The sequence below is a fragment of the Procambarus clarkii genome, chromosome 25 (assembly GCF_040958095.1).
Source record: "Procambarus clarkii isolate CNS0578487 chromosome 25, FALCON_Pclarkii_2.0, whole genome shotgun sequence".
In the NCBI taxonomy this organism is placed as follows: Eukaryota; Metazoa; Arthropoda; class Malacostraca; order Decapoda; family Cambaridae; genus Procambarus; species Procambarus clarkii.
Genome location: NC_091174.1, coordinates 10,022,283 through 10,047,244, shown reverse-complemented (window position 1 = coordinate 10,047,244; position 24,962 = coordinate 10,022,283). Strand labels below are relative to the sequence as shown.

At 37.3% G+C, this 24,962-nt stretch overlaps 1 protein-coding gene across 1 annotated transcript; it reads left to right on the top strand.

Moving 5' to 3' along the window:
- The first annotated feature begins 6,725 nt into the window (after positions 1-6,725).
- Positions 6,726-16,579, top strand: Vps25 (vacuolar protein sorting 25). The gene is made up of 5 exons (XM_045739619.2): positions 6,726-6,871; positions 7,508-7,636; positions 10,974-11,078; positions 11,780-11,910; positions 15,807-16,579. The coding sequence occupies exons 1-5, from the start codon at positions 6,822-6,824 to the stop codon at positions 15,917-15,919; spliced, it is 528 nt and encodes a 175-aa protein (XP_045595575.2). The 5' UTR covers positions 6,726-6,821; the 3' UTR covers positions 15,920-16,579.
- The last annotated feature ends 8,383 nt before the right edge of the window (positions 16,580-24,962 follow it).

Here is a 24,962-nt window from a genome sequence, read left to right as displayed (position 1 = left end):
CCATTATGTGCCTCTCTAACCCTTTCCACTATGGCCCACAGGATGGGTATGGGGTGCATAATAAATGAACTAAATTAACGTGGCACAGTGCCACTCTCCCTTAACTTCTGGCAAAATCTCCACAACTACCACATTCCTTTTTCTCCATTACATTTAATATTTTTTTTTTTAATAAACCTCCTTTACCACAGTAGTCTTCGTCATAAACTTACAATCGATGGACCCGGGTTCAATCCCAAGTGTTAAGTTCCGGGAAGAAGGAACTTAACACTAGTCTAAGAAATAGCCTAAGCTACTCTATTCCTTTGAGATGTATTTTTTTTCTTGTCTCAATAAACTTACTTGAACTTGAACTTGAAGGAAACACATGTCGGGTCAGCATGGCTTTATTGTGAACACAAACACTTTCACCTGGGTGTCAGGAAAGCTGAGTGGACAGCGCTTCGGATTCGTAGTCCTGAGGTTCCGGGTTCAATCCCCGGTGGAGGCGGAAACAAATGGGCAGAGTTTCTTTCACCTTGATGCTCATGTTCACCTAGCAGTAAATAGGTACCTAGGAATTAGCTGCTACAGGCTGCTTCCTGGGGGTATGTAACAAAAAGGAGGCCTGGTCGAGGACCGGGCCGCGGGGACTCTAAGCCCCGAAATCATCTCAAGATAACCTCAAAATTAGATTCCATGTATCTCTTCCATCTCTTATAGAACAAAAGAGCACCTACGTTTATCATTATGAACCTAACCTAGGTAGTATTTAATCCTATACAACTCCTTCACTCTTAACACCAAGGCAAAACAGAATCGGTTGGGCACGTTTCCTTTCCCCACATTTCATCCTCTTTACAGATGTAAAGAGGATAAAATGTGTTATACAAAAAAGTGTTTTAAATTAAAGTTGATGTATCTCTTTAATCAATACATCAACTGATATTATATCTTGCACTTTTCTACCACCAGGAACAAAAGTCATATTTTCTGTTCAGAGAGAAAGACGCAAGCCAGTATGGGGGACTTATTTATTAATATTAGATTAGTAAAACTCTGTTAAGTGTTTTCAGGTTACAAGTTGTGTGTGTCTAAACTAAAGTCTGTGAAAATGTAAATCGTTATTACGAAACGCGTTCGAGCGTCGCGTCAGACTAGAAATAAAAATGAATTTTGGAGAATTGATTTTTCAATTACCATCGACAGTAAAAAGAAACATAAGAAATATGGAGAAAATTCGTGTTAGAATTATTAATCTTACTTTTTCGGTCATATATAACAACATATGTTTACAAGAAATACTGCTACCAAAATATACTAATCATATTAGATTATAAAGACGTAAAGTTCTGCAGTAACACAAAATATGTTTGATGGCCATAAGTGAATGACAATTCTATAACATAGTTGGGCAGATACAGGAAGTACAGTTAGAACAACTTTATAATGGAAATAACCAGAGTAACCTTTATTAAAAGTATGCTTAAAGCCAAGTAACAAGACAAGGCATAATTCTGCAGAACACAAATTTGCTTATTTGCTATAAGTAAAAGTATGCCAAGTGGTATAACACAGTTCAGTAGATACAGACAGTACATTTAAAGTAAAATTATAAGGGAATAAAACGGAACAATTAAGGTATTGCAGGGAGTGACCTCTGACTCCATTATGATGTAATTTAAGAAGGTTTTGGTGGTTGACAGTGTCAAAAGCCTTAAGCAGGTCTACAAATAACTGAACAGGGAACTCATTTTTATCAAGAGCTGCATGTATCAGGTTAATCATACTAATAAGTGCATCGTTAGTGCTATTTTTGGGTCTGAAACCATATTGACAAGAGCTAAGTATATTGAGTTTGGCTAGATAAGAGTAAAGCTGTTTGTAGATTAGTTTTTCAAATATTTTTGAAATGGTTGGCAGAATTGATATAGGTCTGCAGTTGATGACATCAGTGAGATCACCACATTAGTGGACAGGGGTTACTCTCTCTTTTTTTAGAAATCAAAAATCATGCAAAGGAGTCAAATTTCCGATATTTCAGATATTCATCGCCGTTTTCAGTAATTAGCATATTTTCGGTATAAAAGGTCGTAATTTGAAAATGAAAATAGGTGCAGAGAGTCAGAATTCGGCTCAAAAATCACACTCAGGAGTCGAATTTCCGACATTTCAGATGTTTTGAAAACTGCAGGGGAATTTGGGCAAAATATAACCCATCGCCGTTTTCAGTAATTACCATATTTTGGGTATAAAAATTCGTAATTTGAAAATGAAAATAGGTGCAGAGAGTCAGAAATCGGCTTAAAAAATCACCCTCAGGAGTCAAATTTCGGACATTTCAGATATTTTGAAAACTGCAGGGGGGTTTGGGCAAAATACGACCCATCGCTGTTTTCAGTAATTGGCATATTTTCGGTATAAAGGTCGTAATTTGAAAATGAAAATTGGTGCAGATAGTCAGAATTCGGCTCAAAAATCACGCCCAGGAGTCAAATTTCAGACATTTCAGATGTTTTGAAAACTGCAGGGGGGTTTGGGCAAAATATGACCCATCGCCGTTTTCAGTAATTAGCATATTTTCGGTATAAAAGGTCGTAATTTGAAAATGAAAATAGGTGCAGAGAGTCAGAAATCGGCTCAAAAATAACGCTCAGGAGTCAAATTTCCGACATTTTAGATATTTTGAAAACTGCAGGGGGGTATGGGCAAAATATGACCCATCGCCGTTTTCAGTAATTACCATATTTTGGGTATAAAAAGTCGTAATTTGAAAATGAAAATAGGTGCAAAGAGTCAGAATTCGGCTCAAAAATCACGCCCAGGAGTCAAATTTCAGACATATCATATGTTTTGAAAACTGCAGGGGGGTTTGGGCAAAATATGACCCATCGCCGTTTTCAGTAATTAGCATATTTTCGGTAGTAAAGGTCGTAATTTGAAAATGAAAATAGGTGCAGAGAGTCAGAATTCGGCTCAAAAATCACGCTCAGGAGTCAAATTTCCGACATTTCAGATAGTTTGAAAACTGCAGATGGGTTTGTGCAAAATATGACCCATTGCCGTTTTCAGTAATTAGTATATTTTCAGTATAAAAGGTCGTAATTTGAAAATGAAAATAGGTGCAGAGAGTCAGACTTCGGCTCAAAAATCACAATCAGGAGTCAAATTTCTGACATTTCAGATGTTTTGAAAACTGCACGGGGGTTTGGGCAAAATGTATCCCATCGCCGTTTTCAGTAATTGCCAATTTTTGGGTATAAAAAGTCGTAATTTGAAAATGAAAATAGGTGCAAAGAGTCAGAATTCGGCTCAAAAATCACGCCAAGGAGTTAAATTTTATACATTTCAGATGTTTTGAAAACTGCAGGGGGGTTTGGGCAAAATATGACCCATCACCGTTTTCAGTAATTAGCATATTTTCGGTATAAAAGGTCGTAATTTGAAAATGAAAATAGGTGCAGAGAGTCAGAATTCGGCTCAAAAATCACGCTCAGGAGTCAAATTTCGGACATTTCAGATATTTTGAAAACTGCAGGGGGGTTTGGGCAAAATATGACCCATCGCCGTTTTCAGTAATTGGCATATTTTTGGTATAAAAAGTCGTAATTTGAAAATGAAAATAGGTGCAGAGAGTCAAAATTCGGCTCAAAAATCACGCCCAGGAGTCAAATTTCCGACATTTCAGATATTTTGAAAACTGCAGGGGGTTTGGGCAAAATATGACCCATCGCCGTTTTCAGTAATTGGCATATTTTTGGTATAAAAGGTCGTAATTTGAAAATGAAAATAGGTGCAGAGAGTCAGAATTCGTCTCAAAAATCACGCCCAGGAGTCAAATTTCCGACATTTCAGATGTTTTGTAAACTGCAGGGGGTTTGGGCAAAATATGACCCATCGCCGTTTTCAGTAATTAGCATATTTTCGGTATAAAAGGTCGTAATTTGAAAATGAAAATAGGTGCAGAGAGTCAGAATTTGGCTCAAAAATCACGCTCAGGAGTCAAATTTCCAACATTTCAGATATTTTGAAAACTGCAGGGGGGTTTGGGCAAAATATGACCCATCGCCGTTATCAGTAATTAGTATATTTTCAGTATAAAAGGTCGTAATTTGAAAATGAAAATAGGTGCAGAGATACAGAAATCAGCTCAAAAATCACGCCCGGGAGTCAAATTTCAGACATTTCAGATGTTTTGAAAACTGCACAGGGGTTTGGGCAAAATATGACCCATCGCTGTTTTCAGTAATTGGCATATTTTCGGTATAAAAGGTCGTAATTTGAAAATGAAAATAGGTGCAGAGAGTCAGAAATCGGCTCAAAAGTCACGCCCAAGAGCCAAATTTCTGACATATCAGATGTTTTGAAAACTGCAGGGGGGTTTGGGCAAAATGCGACCCATCGCCGTTTTCAGTAATTTGCATATTTTCGATATAAAAGGTCGTAATTTGAAAATGAAAATAGGTGCAGAAAGTCAGAATTCGTCTTAAAAATGACATTCAGGAGTCGAATATCCGACATTTCAGATATTTTGAAAACTGAAGGGGGGTTTGGGCAAAATATGACCCATCGCCGTTTTCAGTAATTACCATATTTTGGGTATAAAAGGTCGTAATTTGAAAATGAAAATAGGGGCAGAGAGTCAGAATTCGGCTCAAAAATCCCGCTCAGGAGTCAAATTTCTGACATTTCACATATTTTGAAAACTGCAGGGGGGTTTGGGCAAAATATGACCCATCGCTGTTTTCAGTAATTAGCATATTTTCGGTATAAAAGGTTGTAATTTGAAAATGAAAAAGGTGCAGAGAGTGAGAATTCGGCTAAAAAATCACGCTCAGGAGTCAAATTTTCGACATTTCAGATATTTTGAAAACTGGAAGCGGGTTTGGGCAAAATACGACCCATCGCCGTTTTCAGTAATTAGCATATTTTCGATATAAAAGGTCGTAATTTGAAAATGAAAATAGGCTAAATTATTGGGATCGTCTCAAAGCCCTCCAAATGTACTCACTAGAAAGAAGACGAGAGAGATATCAAATAATATACACCTGGAAGATACTGGAGGGCCAAGTACCAAATCTACACAGTAAAATAACAACGTACTGGAGTGAACAACATGGAAGAAAATGTAGAATAGAACCAGTGAAGAGCAGAGGTGCCATAGGCACAATCAGAGAACACTGTATAAACATCAGAGGTCCGCGGTTGTTCAACGTCCTCCCAGCAAGCATAAGAAATATTGCCGGAACAACCGTGGACATTTTCAAGAGGAAACTAGATTTATTCCTCCAAGGAGTGCCGGACCAACCGGGCTGTGGTGGGTATGTGGGCCTGCGGGCCGCTCCAAGCAACAGCCTGGTGGACCAAACTCTCACAAGTCGAGCCTGGCCTCGGGCCTGGCTTGGGGAGTAGAAGAACTCCCAGAACCCCATCAACCAGGTATCAACCAGGTGCAGAGAGTCAGAATTCGGCTAAAAATCACACTCAGGAGTCAAATTTCGGACATTTCAGATATTTTGAAAACTGCAGGGGGGTTTGGACAATATATATCCCATCGCCGTTTTCAGTAATTAGCATATTTTCGGTATAATAGGTCGTAAATTGAATATGAAAATTGGTGCAAAGAGTCAGAATTCGGCTCAAAAATCCCGCTCAGGAGTCAAATTTCCGACATTTCAGATATTTTGAAAACTGCAGGGGGGTTTGGGCAAAATATGACCCATCGCCGTTTTCAGTAATTAGCATATTTTCGGTATAAAAGATCGTAATTTGAAAATGAAAATAGGTGCAGAGAGTCAGAATTCGGCTCAAAAATCCCGCTCAGGAGTCAAATTTCCGATATATCAAATATTTTGATAACTGCCGGGGGGGGGGGGGGGGGTGTGGTTTGGGCAAAATATGACCCATCGCCGTTTTCCGTAATTGGATGCAACCCCCAACAGTTGCCTAACTCCGGGGTACCTATTGACTGCCTCTCAATTTTTTTTTTTAAATTTTGCCCCGAGGGGCGAGTTTATTGGGCAGCGCCACTCATCTTGTGAGTGACCATTCAAGTCTCCGAAATTTAGTTATTGTTCCTGGGATATTGCTGCCCTCAGGCTGCTCAAAGGCAGTCCAAGTTGGTAATCAATTCCCTCTTTACGAGCAAAAGTCTTGGCTAGCTCATCAGTTCTATCATGCATTCGGAGACCAATATGAGAAGGAATCCACAGGAGACAAACTCTGACTCCTTCATTGACTATTAGATGAAGGGAAACGTGCCCAACCATTTCTGTTACCAAGGTTACAAACATGACATTGTGTGGTCTCGTACTGGTCCTGTGGCCATTGGCTTCGAATATGCGGCTCAATTAATTATGATATATGTTGCATTAACAATAACTATAATATGATTAGTTTAGTTCATTTATTATACGTCCCATACCCAGCCCTTGGGCTTTAGTGGTTTTGGGCTCAGAGTTTCAATCCCAAAATTCACTTAGCTAAGGAAGTTAGTCTTGATGAGCTAATTACAAAATTTAATGTATATTGTTACATCAACAAAAATCGTTTTTGAAAACCCATTTATATTATCGTGTGTAAAATAATATGGCAAAGTCTTTCGTGTTATAGTGATATTTGATATAAGTTGATAAATTTCTTTAATATTGCTTACTAAATTTAATATTATAAAATTCAAAATAATTTGTATCAGTGTTATTTAAAATTATATTACAAACTAAAAAGAAAATAAATGCAAATAATGTAATACTTTATTATGTAATCCGGAGTTATCGGGAGCAGTGGCTTGACGCTTTCCCTTGATAGTTCCTTTCCCTTTACAAGAAATTGCACTTGTCAAAATGACGGAGTTCGAGTGGCCGTGGCAGCATAGCTTTCCGCCCTTTTTCACGTACGTGGCTGTCCACTCACCATTCTGGCTCTGATATACAGTACAAAGATAACTTACACTCAGTTGATAAGTGATCAGTAACTGCACACTGAGACACTCGCCACAGTATTATCATGTGTCGTGTGGATTTCTTGAGTGTTTCATAAATCTTTTTAAATTGAAGTAATTACCTAAGTGTAGTTACAGGCTGAGAGCTACTCTCATGATGTCCTGTCTTCCCAGCACTAACTTTGGAAATATTAATTGTGAGGCCCAGAGCACAATTGATGTCTTAGGCGGGATATTCCATCAGTATGTCCAACACCATTTAATTCCTTTTAGTGTAAATGCCTGGGCCATATTTTCATGGTCCAAACGTTCATTTCTTTCCATTGTGACTGTCCGGTCAATATGGCTTGACAGAAGAACAGTATTGCACTCCTTAAATGTAGGTCACATAGAACAGTACCTCCCAAACATTTTTTGCCTAATGCAGGAGTAATTGAAAAGATCCCTTTGATGCTAATGCATAGAATGCTGTCCTGCCTGACTGGAATCATGCCTATTTATACAGCAAATATTCACCTTTGGAAGCACTCAAGTGATTCTGTGCAGAAAGGTGCTGTTCTTATTTACTCGAAGCCTTATTTTTTTTAGACTGCAGCCTAATGCAGATGTGCGACGGACGCAGCTTGACGCCTGGTGTTCTCTGGTTGTGAACTGGGGAAGAAGCAACAAAGTTAGCCAAATAGATGTCACAGAAGCATCCAGTTTACCTGTTTTTAAGTAAGTGTTTTGAAGTTCAATATATTTAGCATTTTGTAGTGTTTATGCATACAGTATTACATTCTGAGTCATTCTTATTCCTTATAATTGTTGTATATATTTTTTGTTCATTTATCTTGCCTTGCCTGGTCTTTATTTCTTCAAATCAGATAAAGCTTAACTTAATTTTTTAGTGCACACATGACAAAAGACTTTTATTGATATTTAAAGTCCAAATTAAACCACACGGTCATGTTTGGACATTCCTGGTAAGAATTCTGCTTATTCAGTCAAGGGTCCTTCCATATAATCCAGATAAGCAAATTTAGACAGTATTTTTGCTGGACGGTTTGCACTTTTTTGTTAGGAGGGTAACTCGTAATATGGTTCTAATCACATTTTTAATTATTTTTGTGTATGGGTGCAACATTACAATAAATAGCAAGGAGTCTTGGAAGAGCCATTGAGCATACTTAAAACTAAACTCTATATTTCATTTTAATTTTGAGATTCCCCTGTTTTCGTACACAAATATGGGTTAATTTTCCTTTTGTAAATGAGGTTTCAAGGGGAAATATGCTAGATGGGAAAAATATCTAGGGTATGGGAAATATACTAGATGTAGATAAATCTCCTTAGAGACAGGTTCTCTTGGTACTTGTGTATCTTTTGCTCAGTGAAATCGGTGCAAAGTGTGGGAAATATTAGGGGGTGAATGGTAACACACTTAATATGGGGGCCGGGGCTGTTGATCCCCAGAACCTATTCAAGGTAGACACAAGATAGGCTTGTATCGAGGGATTCCCAAAGTCAAACCACTGACTTTTCCTAGAATGCAATGCTACAATAGTTGCCTGATTCCCAGGTACCTATTTGCTGCTAGATGAACAGTGGGATTAGGTGAAAGGAAACTTGTGCAACCATTTCCATTCTGCAGAGAAACTGAATCTGGGATTCCTTATTGTGAGCTAGCATGAAGATAACTGTATGAAACCTGAGCATGAGATGCCTCTCACCTGCTCTAACCTTCATTATTTCACCATAACATGAAATATTGGAGAACTAAAATGTTTAGTAATGCAAGAACTGATTAAAATAAATAGGGAAGATTTATATGTTTAGCAATGTTTGTTTGTTTAACATTCCCTCACCTACAGTCTTATGTAGCCTCTTCTTCAGTTAATTAACCCACCATTTAGTTTTCCAGCTATTGGGTGGTACCAATCACCTCAGAAAATGTAAATCACAATGTAATATGTACTTCCTGCTTGAATGAAATAATAGGGAATCTTTCTTTTCTATCTCAACTTCCATTGCCTCTGGCATCACTACAGGCTCTATCATTTTTGAGAACACTACAGTAATTTTGTTTTTAACTGGATACTGCACAACGTGCATTAATTTTAACATATTACTGCATATCAAAACCATATACTACAGCTGTAGAATTAAAATCTCTACCTGCATGGGCTATACCCTACTCATTACATCTGTCTCTGCTAAACTTGGTGGTATTAAAATGTCAGTAACTTGTTAAATTATATTTGGGAGGGTACCAGGTGATGAGTGTAAATAAGGTTCCAGTTACTGATCTCAAATTCAGCTGTTAGAACTGTCTGGCTAGTAAATCACAGGTCCCGTAAATTGGTTGAATACTAAAAAAAATAGATGTTTGCTTACCTTTGGGGGTTAAGTTCCACTTCTCTTTTGACCCTTGAGTGATTAAATGCAGTCTCTGTGCTTTAAAGAATTTGCCATAAAATACTTCAACAGGCCACTCTCAACCTTAATCAACCCTCTCTTCATAAATGGCTAATATCTTTATTTTCTCTACTACTTCAACCTGACTAATGGTGCTGTCAGACATTTCTCCTACTCATTGATATTCCAGTTCAGTGAAACAAATGCAGAAATTCTTTAAGAGTCCATAGCATTGCAATACCACAAAGGAAAACATGGAGAAGCATAAACAAAGAGTCCAGTATGTATATATTTTTAGAAAAAAAGTAAAGCTAAATGTACCATGCACAGTGGTGTAATATATTTCAAACACTATTGAATTATATACAGTATTAGTATTTTTAATATATACTCAAATAATGTGTAAAATATGTATTTTTAATGCATTTGGCCACATTACAGTATTTTGTAGACACTAATCTTAAGTTCCTGTCCAAAAACATACCTGCCAGTTTAGCTTGTAAATTTGCAAAAATGTCTGACGTAACCAATGGTGCCCATATTTTGCATCAGAACGAAAAGCTTACAGATCGTCCAGAATTCTAATGGATTGAGTTCTGTTCTGAGTGGAGGTACTGCACACAGTATTTACTATTTACAGGATGCACTGTATAAATACCTATAGTATTATATAATACTCAAGATATGACAAGTTTTGTAGAAATTTTTTAATTTGTAGTGAATTTTGACAATTCTAGTGAAATGTGTTATATTGGTAGGGGTTTAGATTTGGATGAATATCAGCTATCACTGTGTAGCAAGACTGTTTTGGAAGGTTAGTGATGGAATGTTTTGGAGTTTGAGAATGATGATATTGGATCAATGGGGAGGTTAGCAGAAGTTTCAGCATCAGTTTCCTGAAGTGTACGGCTGAAATCAGGTTCATCAATATTTTATGCAACCTATCTAACTTAAAATATTGATGTATAGAAAACATTGATATTTGTGAGCTGCTACTTTTCACAGTACAGTACTTTATAATTTTTATGTTGGGGACCATAACATAAAACATGAGATGTATTAGTTGATGAGACAGGTTGATCTACTATATCATCTAATATGTGTTACGGATGATAACTGAGATCTACCTCCTATTGCATAGAAGTCCTACAGGGGTGAGGATTTGAAGCCCTGCCACTTTTCTCATCATCATTCATACTCACACTAAAGGTTGTGCACACTTATACTAGTGCCTACTCTTGGCCAGAAGATGGGCTTCATAAACTACAGATTAATAATGAAAGCAAGACTCTTAGGATAAGGCAGCAGTCTTTGAGAGAGATGGTGTGGGGGTGAGGTGTACAAATTTTAATTATTCCCATGACCATATATAAAAGCACTGGGATTGTTCCTCAGAATGTGAACTTTAAGGTTAGGGTACTATCTGTGGTGACATGTAAGATTTGTATTATTTCTTGCCCTGGATTAGTCTTTCATTAATGTTACTAGCCATCTTATTATCTTCAGTGACAGAGAGCACTATTTATTCCTTAGCTTTTAACTTGAAAATAATTCTTAGTTTTGAAGTTAAAACACCGAATCATATTTTGCCTTATTGCATGTGTTGTTGTAGTAGTGAGTCAAAGTCGGCTTTTAAGTGAATATTTTCATTTTTTAGGAACCCTACTATCAACCGCTCCTTACCAGCAGATAGCATAATGGTTGTCTTGGAAGAGCTGGCCAAACGTGGGAATCTTGAATGGACAGACAAAACCAGACGAAGGTGAGGATTCAAGTTTAATTTTAATTAAAAACAGCTTCTATAGTAGAAAAACTTTCAATGCATACATTATAAAAGTTGTTGCTCTGCTTCATATATCTTTACCAAAGCAACATCTGAACTGCATATATTGGATTTTGACAGTGCAAGTCTTACCAACACTGAAAATTTTTTGTAGATAGTATTCAAGTCCTATGGTACAGCATTTCAATTTGTTTGAAAATAAGTGTAGACTTTATTGATACACTATTTATTACCCTCAGTAAACTGCACCTATTCCATTTTCATAGGGTAAAGACATCCAAGAATGGTAAAGTACATTAAATAATACGGTGATATTATTGTGTTCAGTTTTTTTGCAAGTTTATAAGTAGGCATAGGGATCTGTAAAATTATAGCCCTAAGTGGGTAGCCAGGCTTATGTGCCTGGTCCAGAATTGCCTATTACTCGTTAAAATTTTAGGCCTCCAATCTCGGCATTTGCTGCATCTATGAGGGCATTAACATGTTTTTTGAGGTTCTTAGTTGGGTTTCTTGTAATAAATTTAAACTGATGTGTCTTGTAGAATAGTTCTAACTTTCTCAAATTTTTTTTTTTAGTTATGGAAGCTACGTGCATTGTATGCTAAACTTACATGCAGTACTTAAAATAAGGAAGCATTAAAGTTGTTCCATTTGCACTGTCTTTTTCTCTTGTTCCTCAGAGGGTTCCTGTTTTGGCGAAGTCCAACTGAATGGGGTCAGCTAATTTATAAATGGGCTCAGTCTACCAGTCACATCAACAGTGTTTGTACTCTTTATGAGATCAGCCAAGGTGATGATACTGCTGATGAAGGTAAATATTCTGTTTTGATTTAGTAATGTGTAGGCTGGGAAGAAATAAACAATTGAGTTTGTATTTTCTTACAAGAAAATTGATTTAGAAGATTATGCCACAGACGGGTTGAGTGAAGACATTCGAAGTCAAAAAATAAATCAGAAGACTCAAAAATACTGCAAGATGGTTTAGTCTTAAAAAATGGACGAAAGACTGACAGATGTAGTTTAATGCTGACAAATTTCTAGGGCTTCTAAATCTTAGGTAATGTTAAGATAGTGTAGTAGGAATTGTAAATCAGCTTAACGTTGAAATTGCAAATTACAAATTTACATTAAGGTATTCATGTTAAAAAAAAAGGCAAATAGGATAAAAGCACTATCTTGCCCTTGTTTCAGGCATTCAGGCATAAGTGTGTATATCAAGGAGGCCACAAGAATAAGGGAAGGGGATGTTCCGTCAGTACTGGATCTAATATTCACCAAAAAAGACGAAGAGATATTTGTCATCTAGTACCTTCCTCCCTTGGGAAAGAGTGATCATGTCTGTTGGACATTAAATATGCCTTGTGATATAATCTAGAAGAGAATGGGGGACATTAATAAACGTGTAAGGGAAAGGGGGAGTATGTATATATTGTCCAAAATCAACAATAAGAAGTTGATAAACTCAATTTCAAGAGAGGACTTCATGGGGAACTTAGAAAATTCTTAAATAAGTGTAATTGGACAGACTTGTTGCTAGGCAAGGAAGTAAATGATATGTATGCCAAATTTTGCAAAATACAGTATACGATGAAGGCACACAAACATTCATACAAAACAGAGATGCAGAACCAGAAAACAGGATTGGTTCAACAGAAATTGTGAGAGGGCCAGAGAGGAAAAGACAAGAAAAATGGGTTCAATATTGGAAGAGGCCAAACCCACAAACATACCAGCAATACAAGCAAGCAAGAAACAATTTCACAACAGTGAGGAGAGAGGCAGAAAGGAACTTTGAGAAAGGTATAGCAGACAATTGTAAAACTGACCCCAGGCCTTTTCTATAAATTAATGAAAAGCAAGCTGCATGTAAAGGATAAAATCCAGAGATTGAGAATGAAAAATAAATGTGTGAAATGGTAAATGAACAGTTCCAAAGTGTATTTGTACAAAATGAGGATTTCATAGAACCGGATCTAATACCAATTCCAGAACATGCCATAGAATACCTAGCGGTATCTTAAGACGAAGTGGAAAAATTACTCATGGGGCTGGGAAAAAATAAAGCGGTTGGACCTGATGGAGTTTCACCGTGGGTGCTGCAAGAATGTGCAGCTGAACTGAGCATTCCTATTTAATTAATAAATATTCCAAACATCTTTGTGCACAGGAATCTTAGCAAATATATAGAAAAGGCAAACAGTACCAATCTATAAAAATGGTAGTCTAGAGGAACCTCTAAATTATAGTCCCGTATCATTAACAAGCATGGTAGTAAAAACACTAGAAAAAATAGTTAAAGCCAAATGGGTTGAACACCTAGAGAGTAATGACATAATAACGAACAGACAGTATGGTTTTCGAGCAGGAAGATCCTGTGTAACAAATCTACTTAGTTTTTATGAGAGAGTCATAGAGATACTACAGGAAAGAGGTGGTTGGGTTGACTGTTTATCAAAAGCTTGTGTTTTAGGTCTAGATACAGTCCCACACAAGAAGCTGTTTTGGAAACTAAAACATGCTGGAGGAGTGACAGGGAAACTTCTGACATGGATGAAATACTTTCTATCTGACAGACAGATGAGGGCAGTAATCAGAGACAATGTATCTGACTGGTGGAGTGTTACTAGAGTAGTACCACAGTGTTCAGTTCTTGCACCAGTAAAGTTCATAGTTTACAGAAACAATCTATCAGAAGGAATACAGAACAGTTATATGAACATATTTGTGAATGATGCTAAGATACTGGGGAAGATAAGAGATGCAGACATTCGAATGCCCTTCAAATTGAACAAGTTAAAATAAGTGCTTGGTGAGTCAAGTGGCAAAGGGAATTCAATGTGAATAAATGCCATGTTATGGAATGTGGATTCGGAGAAAATAGACCACACACAACTTACAAATTATATGGAAAGGAATTACAAAACTAATAAAGAACAAGACCTAGGGGTGGTTTTGAATAGTAAGCTGTCACCAGAAAAACACAAAGAACATTGTGAAAGGAGCGTATGCATTGCTTTTCAAACTTCAGACTTCTTTTTAATTATATGGATGGTGAAATACTGAAGAAATTGTTCATGACTTTTGTGAGACCAAACTTGGAATATGCAGTAGTTGTATGGTGCCCATGTCTCAAAAGGACATCGATAGACTGGAAAAGATGCAAAGGCATGCTACAAAATGGCTTCCAGAACAACTGTAATAAATTTATGAAGAGAAGCTAGAGAAGTTAAATATGGCAAAGCTAGAAGAGAGAAGAAAAAGAGGTGATGTGCTAGATTCAAGCTAAGGAAACAAAGGTGCCAAAAAAATATTTGAAAGTTTTCTTTTGCAAACAGAGTGGTAGACTATTAGAATAAGTTAAGTGAGAAAGTGGCGGAGGCCAAAACTGTCGGTAGTTTCAAATCGTTATATGACAGAGTGGTGGGAAGATGGGACACCACGAGCGTAGCTCTCATCCTGTAATATATTATTATTGTATTAGATAATTAATTACCTAATTACACTTAGGTAATTATTAGGACAAAGCACTAAACCATTACAGCTATATAGCACTTAAAAGGGATGTGAGGATAAGGATTTAGGTTAGGATGGTGAAGGAATGGTGTCTAACCACTTGTATAGTCGGGGATTGAACGCCAACTCACAAGAAGTGAGGCTGTCGCTCTACTGTCTAGTGCAAGTGGTTGAGATTGAATGAATACTGTATATGAGAGGGTATAAATAAAAATTGCCTTGCATGGACCAATAGCATTTCTGCTGTTTGATTTAAACTTGTGTTCTTATATTTTATTGAACTATGAAAATCTATAAATTCTAATTACAGTATACTGTACATTGAATATCTCATTATCTACAAGGTTCTTTCAGTATAATACTCAAATGTCTGTAACTATGCCATAACCTAGGATGGTTTTCTTAATGGACCCCTAATTAATATTTTGTTGTTAAAATCAACTAGATTCATAATGGATTTGCTGTTTTGATACATTGTCTCCCAGAGTCTGTCTCTCGAGATGAGACAATGTAAACGGCCAATAACTGGGGAAGGGGCACCTCCTGGTGATGCTCCAAAGGCCATGTTTACAATGAAGACAATACAACACATGCACACATCCTAACTAAATAATACACATGCATTGGCATTGGCCAATAGGCATGCTACAGATTTTTTACATAGCTCGAATAATCTATCCAGGTTAGTACCTGGCTCAAGGCAAATTCCAGTTGGGGGGGGGGGTCCCAGTAGTACAGTCAAGTTCATTCTCGAGTCGCAAATCGGAAATTCTAGGTTTGAATTCCAGGCATTGCAGAAATGGTTTGGTCAAGTTTCCTATCACTTAATATCCAGTTCACCTAGCAGTAAATAGGTACCCAGGAGTTGCATCCTGGGGAAAGAGGCAGGGGGATCAGTAGTTTGACCTAGGGGAAACCTTGATATAAGCCCAACATGTATATATACACTGGCTGAATGTCCCCAGACAATGAATTGATTTTTATAATGGGTTCCATGCAATTGTTCCATATATGAAGAAATGTTATTTACACAACTCAAACATGATGATTTAGCTAACCTGGAAAAGCTTTCCTTATAATGTTTAAGGTATCCTTCTCAAAATCCTTCACGTCTCTGAAATCTAATTGAACATAATGTGGGATAAACCATTACATATATTTTGACCATTACAAAATCATTTAATTCATTTTCAGAATTTCATAAATTGGATGGTGATGTCCTCCTCAAAGCTCTTAAGACGTTAGAAGTATCTGGACTAGCCGAGCTGATCGATTTTGATGACAACAAAGGAGTAAAGTTCCTTTGAAATCAGTTTATGAGTAAGTCATATATGGTAGTTATTATTTTCTTTATTTACAAAATAGAAATATCTATGCTTGTATATCTTTATCAAAAAAGAAAGATTCTTTGTACTGAGTAATGTACTAGTACTTAATATATTTTTTTCATCTAATGACTTTAATCATAGCCCAAAATTTATATACAGTAATTAGTGTATGCAGGCAGCAACTCATTTTACTTTATGCTGCACAGGGCAGTGCCATACCTTACATGACCAAGATAATGTTTTATAAAGCAGTAGTAGTTTAGGATTTGTAACATTGCTCAACAAAATGATAAATGCTTTCCTAGAAGCATCTCTTCATCTGATTTTTATATCTGGCTATCAGAATAGGTATGCCATACTATGTTGACTATTTTTTCTCATTTTATTGTTCGTTATTCATTTGCCACAAGCAACCGGTTTGGTGCCTCCTTTTGATAATTACTCACTTGCCACAAGCAATTTCATTTAGTTGCTACTTGGAAAAACAATGAGGTTGATTAAACAAATTAAGTTAAAGATAAAGCATTAAACATAAGTGCAACTTTAATCAGTATTATATTGGTCATTGCTCAAGAGCCAAAATAAGATTGATTACAATATGTTAAGATTTAGTGTTTAAATAAACATTAAACAAGTAAAGTATTTATTTAACCATTTAATTTGTTTGTTTTTAATTAGAATTCTGGGCAAAATTTCAAATTCTTACATTCCTCAAGAATGTTAATGGAGAACTGCTACGAGTCTCCACGATGGTCTTTTTGGAAAACATTACTGTACTGCCTTTCAAAAATATGTGTACATTCTGTAGGATGTGGAACACCTTCAAAAAGGATGTGTGACTACACAGGTAAATACAAGAGTAGACAACTTATGATCACAGTTAGCAGGTTTACAGCTTTACATTTTCATATCTCATGTCAAGTCTTATTTCCAGTTACTCTTGGGTGAACAGTTATGGATCGGTGCCTAATCATCCTATGCCGAGATTGGTGAGGCTGAGAAAACTTGACAAGGGAAGGCTAGTGGGTTTTCTTGTATAATTTACTTGCAGTGACAATATCCCAGCCTTTCTGTCTACATAAACTGTAGTTCCCAATGGGGTCACTCAATTCAAGCAGAAATACTGGTACAGTATAGATGTAGAGGTGTCATATTTTATGGCAGTTTTGATTCTTTTAATCTGCTTTTTAGCTCCCCATTCCCTCCCCCACCTGTAGGAACCCAGCACAAGCAGAGCCATTTTAATTTGGCAGATAACCTGCAAAGACGTTCTTGTGCTTTCTGAACCAGTGTGATATGGTTGAAATAGACTGATCAGTACTATTGTACATCGAGTGTGTGAAGAAGACACATTTAAATTTAGAGCATTGAATTATAATAATTAAGGCTTGTAAAATACACTGAATAACTACAGGGACCTGAAGATATATTACATATGACCTGGACAAACTGCAGGAATATCGAATAAATATCTACCAGAGTTTAACAAGTGAAGAGTAATGAAAATAGTTAAAAGGAAAAGAAGGTTGGACACAAGGTACCAGTTGAGATGAAACCCCTCTGCAGTTTTCAAAATATCTGAAATGTCCGAAATTTGACTCCTGTGCGTGATTTTTGAGCCGAATTCTGACTCTGCACCTATTTTCATTTTCAAATTACGACTTTTTATACCGAAAATATGCCAATTACTGAAAACGGCGATGGGTCATATTTTGCCCAAACCCCCCTGCAGTTTTCAAAATGTCTGAAATGTCCGAAATTTGACTCCTGTGCGTGATTTTTGAGCCGAATTTGGACTCTCTGCACCTATTTTCATTTTCAAATTACGACTTTTTATACCGAAAATATGCCAATTACTGAAAACGGCGATGGGTCATATTTTGCCCAAACCCCCCTGCAGTTTTCAAAATGTCTGAAATGTCCGAAATTTGACTACTGAGCGTGATTTTTGAGCCGAATTCTGACTCTCTGCACCTATTTTCATTTTCAAATTACTACTTTTTATACCGAAAATATGCCAATTACTGAAAACGGCGATGGGTCATATTTTGCCCAAACCCCCCTGCAGTTTTCAAAATGTCTGAAATGTCCGAAATTTGACTCCTGAGCGTGATTTTTGAGCCGAATTCTGACTCTCAGCACCTATTTTCATTTTCAAATTACGACTTTTTATACCGAAAAAATGCCAATTACTGAAAACGGCGATGGGTCATATTTTGCCCAAACCCCCCTGCAGTTTTCAAAATGTCTGAAATGTCCGAAATTTGACTCCTGTGCGTGATTTTTGAGCAGAATTCTGACTCTCAGCACCTATTTTCATTTTCAAATTACTATTTTTTATACCGAAAATATGCCAATTACTGAAAACGGCGATGGGTCATATTTTGCCCAAACCCCCCTGCAGTTTTCAAAATGTCTGAAATGTCCGAAATTTGACTCCTGAGCGTGATTTTTGAGCCGAATTCTGACTCTCTGCACCTATTTTCATTTTCAAATTACGACTTTTTATACCGAAATTATGCCAATTACTGAAAACGGCGATGGGTCATACTTTGCCCAAACCCCCCTGCAGTTTTCAAAATATCTGAAATGTCCGAAATTTGACTCCTGAGCGTGATTTTTGAGCCGAATTCTGACTCTCTGCACCTATTTTTATTTTCAAATTACGACTTTTTGTACCGAAAATATGCCAATTACTGAAAACGGCGATGGGTCATATTTTGCCCAAACCCCCCTGCAGTTTTCAAAATGTCTGAAATGTCCGAAATTTGACTCCTGAGCGTGATTTTTGAGCCGAATTCTGACTCTCTGCACCTATTTTCATTTTCAAATTACGACTTTTTATACCGAAAATATGCCAATTACTGAAAATGGCGATGGGTCATATTTTGCCCAAACCCCCCTGCAGTTTTCAAAATATCTGAAATATCCGAAATTTGACTCCTGAGCGTGATTTTTGAGCTGAATTCTGACTCTCTGCACCTATTTTCATTTTCAAATTACGACTTTTTATACCGAAAATATGCCAATTACTGAAAACGGCGATGGGTCATATTTTGCCCAAACCCCCCTGCAGTTTTCAAAATGTCTGAAATGTCCGAAATTTGACTACTGAGCGTGATTTTTGAGCCGAATTCTGACTCTCTGCACCTATTTTCATTTTCAAATTACTACTTTTTATACCGAAAATATGCCAATTACTGAAAACGGCGATGGGTCATATTTTGCCCAAACCCCCCTGCAGTTTTCAAAATGTCTGAAATGTCCGAAATTTGACTCCTGAGCGTGATTTTTGAGCCGAATTCTGACTCTCAGCACCTATTTTCATTTTCAAATTACGACTTTTTATACCGAAAAAATGCCAATTACTGAAAACGGCGATGGGTCATATTTTGCCCAAACCCCCCTGCAGTTTTCAAAATGTCTGAAATGTCCGAAATTTGACTCCTGTGCGTGATTTTTGAGCCGAATTCTGACTCTCAGCACCTATTTTCATTTTCAAATTACTATTTTTTATACCGAAAATATGCCAATTACTGAAAACGGCGATGGGTCATATTTTGCCCAAACCCCCCTGCAGTTTTCAAAATGTCTGAAATGTCCGAAATTTGACTCCTGAGCGTGATTTTTGAGCCGAATTCTGACTCTCTGCACCTATTTTCATTTTCAAATTACGACTTTTTATACCGAAATTATGCCAATTACTGAAAACGGCGATGGGTCATACTTTGCCCAAACCCCCCTGCAGTTTTCAAAATATCTGAAATGTCCGAAATTTGACTCCTGAGCGTGATTTTTGAGCCGAATTCTGACTCTCTGCACCTATTTTTATTTTCAAATTACGACTTTTTGTACCGAAAATATGCCAATTACTGAAAACGGCGATGGGTCATATTTTGCCCAAACCCCCCTGCAGTTTTCAAAATGTCTGAAATGTCCGAAATTTGACTCCTGAGCGTGATTTTTGAGCCGAATTCTGACTCTCTGCACCTATTTTCATTTTCAAATTACGACTTTTTATACCGAAAATATGCCAATTACTGAAAATGGCGATGGGTCATATTTTGCCCAAACCCCCCTGCAGTTTTCAAAATATCTGAAATATCCGAAATTTGACTCCTGAGCGTGATTTTTGAGCTGAATTCTGACTCTCTGCACCTATTTTCATTTTCAAATTACGACTTTTTATACCGAAATTATGACAATTACTGAAAACGGCGATGGGTCATATTTTGCCCAAACCCCCCTACAGTTTTCAAAATATCTGAAATATCCGAAATTTGACTCCTGAGCGTGATTTTTGAGCTGAATTCTGACTCTCTGCACCTATTTTCATTTTCAAATTACGACTTTTTATACCGAAATTATGACAATTACTGAAAACGGCGATGGGTCATATTTTGCCCAAACCCCCCTGCAGTTTTCAAAATATCTGAAATGTCCGAAATTTGACTCCTGAGCGTGATTTTTGAGCCGAATTCTGACTCTCTGCACCTATTTTCATTTTCAAATTACGAATTTTTGTACCGAAAATATGCCAATTACTGAAAACGGCGATGGGTCATATTTTGCCCAAACCCCCCTGCAGTTTTCAAAATGTCTGAAATGTCCGAAATTTGACTCCTGAGCGTGATTTTTGAGCCGAATTCTGACTCTCTGCACCTATTTTCATTTTCAAATTACGACTTTTTATACCGAAATTATGCCAATTACTGAAAACGGCGATGGGTCATACTTTGCCCAAACCCCCCTGCAGTTTTCAAAATATCTGAAATGTCCGAAATTTGACTCCTGAGCGTGATTTTTGAGCCGAATTTTGACTCTCTGCACCTATTTTTATTTTCAAATTACGACTTTTTGTACCGAAAATATGCCAATTACTGAAAACGGCGATGGGTCATATTTTGCCCAAACCCCCCTGCAGTTTTCAAAATGTCTGAAATGTCCGAAATTTGACTCCTGAGCGTGATTTTTGAGCCGAATTCTGACTCTCTGCACCTATTTTCATTTTCAAATTACGACTTTTTATACCGAAAATATGCCAATTACTGAAAATGGCGATGGGTCATATTTTGCCCAAACCCCCCTGCAGTTTTCAAAATATCTGAAATATCCGAAATTTGACTCCTGAGCGTGATTTTTGAGCTGAATTCTGACTCTCTGCACCTATTTTCATTTTCAAATTACGACTTTTTATACCGAAATTATGACAATTACTGAAAACGGCGATGGGTCATATTTTGCCCAAACCCGCCTGCAGTTTTCAAAATATCTGAAATATCCGAAATTTGACTCCTGAGCGTGATTTTTGAGCTGAATTCTGACTCTCTGCACCTATTTTCATTTTCAAATTACGACTTTTTATACCGAAATTATGACAATTACTGAAAACGGCGATGGGTCATATTTTGCCCAAACCCCCCTGCAGTTTTCAAAATATCTGAAATGTCCGAAATTTGACTCCTGAGCGTGATTTTTGAGCCGAATTCTGACTCTCTGCACCTATTTTCATTTTCAAATTACGAATTTTTGTACCGAAAATATGCCAATTACTGAAAACGGCGATGGGTCATATTTTGCCCAAACCCCCCTGCAGTTTTCAAAATGTCTGAAATGTCCGAAATTTGACTCCTGAGCGTGATTTTTGAGCCGAATTCTGACTCTCTGCACCTATTTTCATTTTCAAATTACGACTTTTTATACCGAAAATATGCCAATTATTGAAAACGGCGATGGGTCATATTTTGCCCAAACCCCCCCCTGCAGTTTTCAAAATGTCTGAAATGTCCGAAATTTGACTCCTGAGCGTGATTTTTGAGCCGAATTCTGACTCTCTGCACCTATTTTCATTTTGAAATTACGACTTTTTATACCGAAAATATGCCAATTACTGAAAACGGCGATGGGTCATATTTTGCCCAAACCCCCCTGCAGTTTTCAAAATATCTGAAAAATCCGAAATTTGACTCCTGACCGTGATTTTTGAGCCGAATTCTGACTCTGTGCACCTATTTTCATTTTCAAATTACGACTTTTTATACCGAAAATATGCCAATTACTGAAAACGGCGATGGGTCATATTTTGCCCAAACCCCCCTGCAGTTTTCAAAATATCTGAAATGTCCGAAATTTGACTCCTGAGCGTGATTTTTGAGCCGAATTCTGACTCTCTGCACCTATTTTCATTTTCAAATTACGACTTTTTATACCGAAAATATGCAAATTACTGAAAACGGCGATGGGTCATATTTTGCCCAAACCCCCCTGCAGTTTTCAAAATATCTGAAATGTCCGAAATTTGACTCCTGAGCGTGATTTTTGAGCCGAATTCTGACTCTGCACCTATTTTCATTTTCAAATTACGACTTTTTGTACCGAAAATATGCCAATTACTGAAAACGGCGATGGGTCAAATTTTGCCCAAACCCCCCTGCAGTTTTCAAAATGTCTGAAATGTCCGAAATTTGACTCCTGAGCGTGATTTTTGAGCCGAATTCTGACTCTCTGCACCTATATTCATTTTCAAATTACGAATTTTTATACCGAAAATATGCCAATTACTGAAAACGGCGATGGGTCATATTTTGCCCAAACCCCCCTGCAGTTTTCAAAATGTCTGAAATGTCCGAAAATTGACTCCTGAGCGTGATTTTTGAGCCGAATTCTGACTCTCTGCACCTATTTTCATTTTCAAATTACGACTTTTTATACCGAAATTATGCCAATTACTGAAAACGGCGATGGGTCATATTTTGCCCAAACCCCCCTGCAGTTTTCAAAATATTTGAAATGTCCGAAATTTGACTCCTGAGCGTGATTTTTGAGCCGAATTCTGACTCTCTGCACCTATTTTCATTTTCAAATTACTACTTTTTGTACCGAAAATATGCCAATTACTGAACACGGCGATGGGTCATATTTTGCCCAAACCCCCCTGCAGTTTTCAAAATGTCTGAAATGTCCGAAATTTGACTCCTGAGCGTGATTTTGAGCCGAATTCTGACTCTCTGCACCTATTTTCATTTTCAAATTACGACTTTTTATACCGAAAATATGCCAATTACTGAAAACGGCGATGGGTCATATTTTGCCCAAACCCCCCTGCAGTTTTCAAAATGTCTGAAATGTCCGAAATTTGACTCCTGAGCGTGATTTTTGAGCCGAATTCTGACTCTGCACCTATTTTCATTTTCAAATTACGACTTTTTATACCGAAAATATGCCAATTACTGAAAACGGCGATGGGTCATATTTTGCCCAAACCCCCCTGCAGTTTTCAAAATGTCTGTAATGTCCGAAATTTGACTCTTGAGCGTGATTTTTGAGCCGAATTCTGACTCTCTGCACCTATTTTTATTTTCAAATTACGACTTTTTGTACCGAAAATATGCCAATAACTGAAAACGGCGATGGGTCATATTTTGCCCAAACCCCCCTGCAGTTTTCAAAATGTCTGAAATGTCCGAAATTTGATTCCTGAGCGTGATTTTTGAGCCGAATTATGACTCTCTGCACCTATTTTCATTTTCAAATTACGATTTTTTATTCCGAAAATATGCCAATTACTGAAAACGGCGATGGGTCATATTTTGCCCAAACCCCCCTGCAGTTTTCAAAATGTCTGAAATGTCCGAAATTTGACTCCTGCGCGTGATTTTTGAGCCGAATTCTGACTCTCTGCACCTATTTTCATTTTCAAATTACGACTTTTTATACCGAAAATATGCCAATTACGGAAAACGGCGATGGGTCATATTTTGCCCAAACCCCCCTGCAGTTTTCAAATTATCTGAAATATCCGAAATTTGACTCCTGAGCGTGATTTTTGAGCCGAATTCTGACTCTCTGCACCTATTTTCATTTTCAAATTACGAATTTTTATACCGAAATTATGCCAATTACTGAAAACGGCGATGGGTCATATTTTGCCCAAACCCCCCTGCAGTTTTCAAAATATCTGAAATGTCCGAAATTTGACTCCTGAGCGTGATTTTTGAGCCGAATTCTGACTCTCTGCACCTATTTTCATTTTCAAATTACGACTTTTTATACCGAATATATGCCAATTACTGAAAACGGCGATGGGTCATATTTTGCCCAAACCCCCCTGCAGTTTTCAAAATGTCTGAAATATCCGAAATTTGACTCCTGAGCGTGATTTTTTAGTCGAATTCTGACTCTCTGCACCTATTTTCACTTTCAAATTACGACTTTTTATACCGAAAATATGCCAATTACTGAAAACGGCGAAGGGTCATATTTTGCCCAAACCCCCCTGCAGTTTTCAAAATGTCTGAAATGTCCGAAATTTGACTCCTGAGCGTGATTTTTGAGCCGAATTCTGAGACTCTCCACCTATTTTCATTTTCAAATTACGACTTTTTATACCGAAAATATGCCAATTACTGAAAACGGCGATGGGTCATATTTTGCCCAAACCGCCGTGCAGTTTTCAAAATGTCTGAAATGTCCGAAATTTGACTCCTGAGCGTGATTTTTGAGCCGAATTCTGACTCTCTGCACCAATTTTCATTTTCAAATTACGAATTTTATAACGAAAATATGCCAATTACTGAAAACAGCGATGGGTCATATTTTGCCCAAACCCCCCTGCAGTTTTCAAAATGTCTGAAATGTCCGAAATTTGACTCGTGAGCGTGATTTTTGAGCCGAATTCTGACTCTGCACCTATTTTCATTTTCAAATTACGACTTTTTATACCGAAAATATGCCAATTACTGAAAACGGCGATGGGTCATATTTTGCCCAATCCCCCCTGCAGTTTTCAAAATGTCTGAAATGTCCGAAATTTGACTCCTGAGCGTGATTTTTGAGCCGAATTCTGACTCTCTGCACCTATTTTTATTTTCTAAATTACGACTTTTTGTACCGAAAATATGCCAATAACTGAAAACGGCGATGGGTCATATTTTGCCCAAACCCCCCTGCAGTTTTCAAAATGTCTGAAATATCCGAGATTTGATTCATGAGCGTCATTTTTGAGCCGAATTATGACTCTCTG

What these genes read in the sequence shown, in the direction of transcription:
- Vps25 (XM_045739619.2), top strand. Translation starts at nt 6,822, where the DNA reads ATGACGGAGTTCGAGTGGCCGTGGCAGCATAGCTTTCCGCCCTTTTTC. An exon ending in TCCAGTTTACCTGTTTTTAA is followed by an intron (nt 7,637 to 10,973) that starts GTAAGTGTTTTG and finishes TTCATTTTTTAG; the next exon opens with GAACCCTACTATCAACCGCT. An exon ending in TGATGATACTGCTGATGAAG is followed by an intron (nt 11,911 to 15,806) that starts GTAAATATTCTG and finishes ATTCATTTTCAG; the next exon opens with AATTTCATAAATTGGATGGT.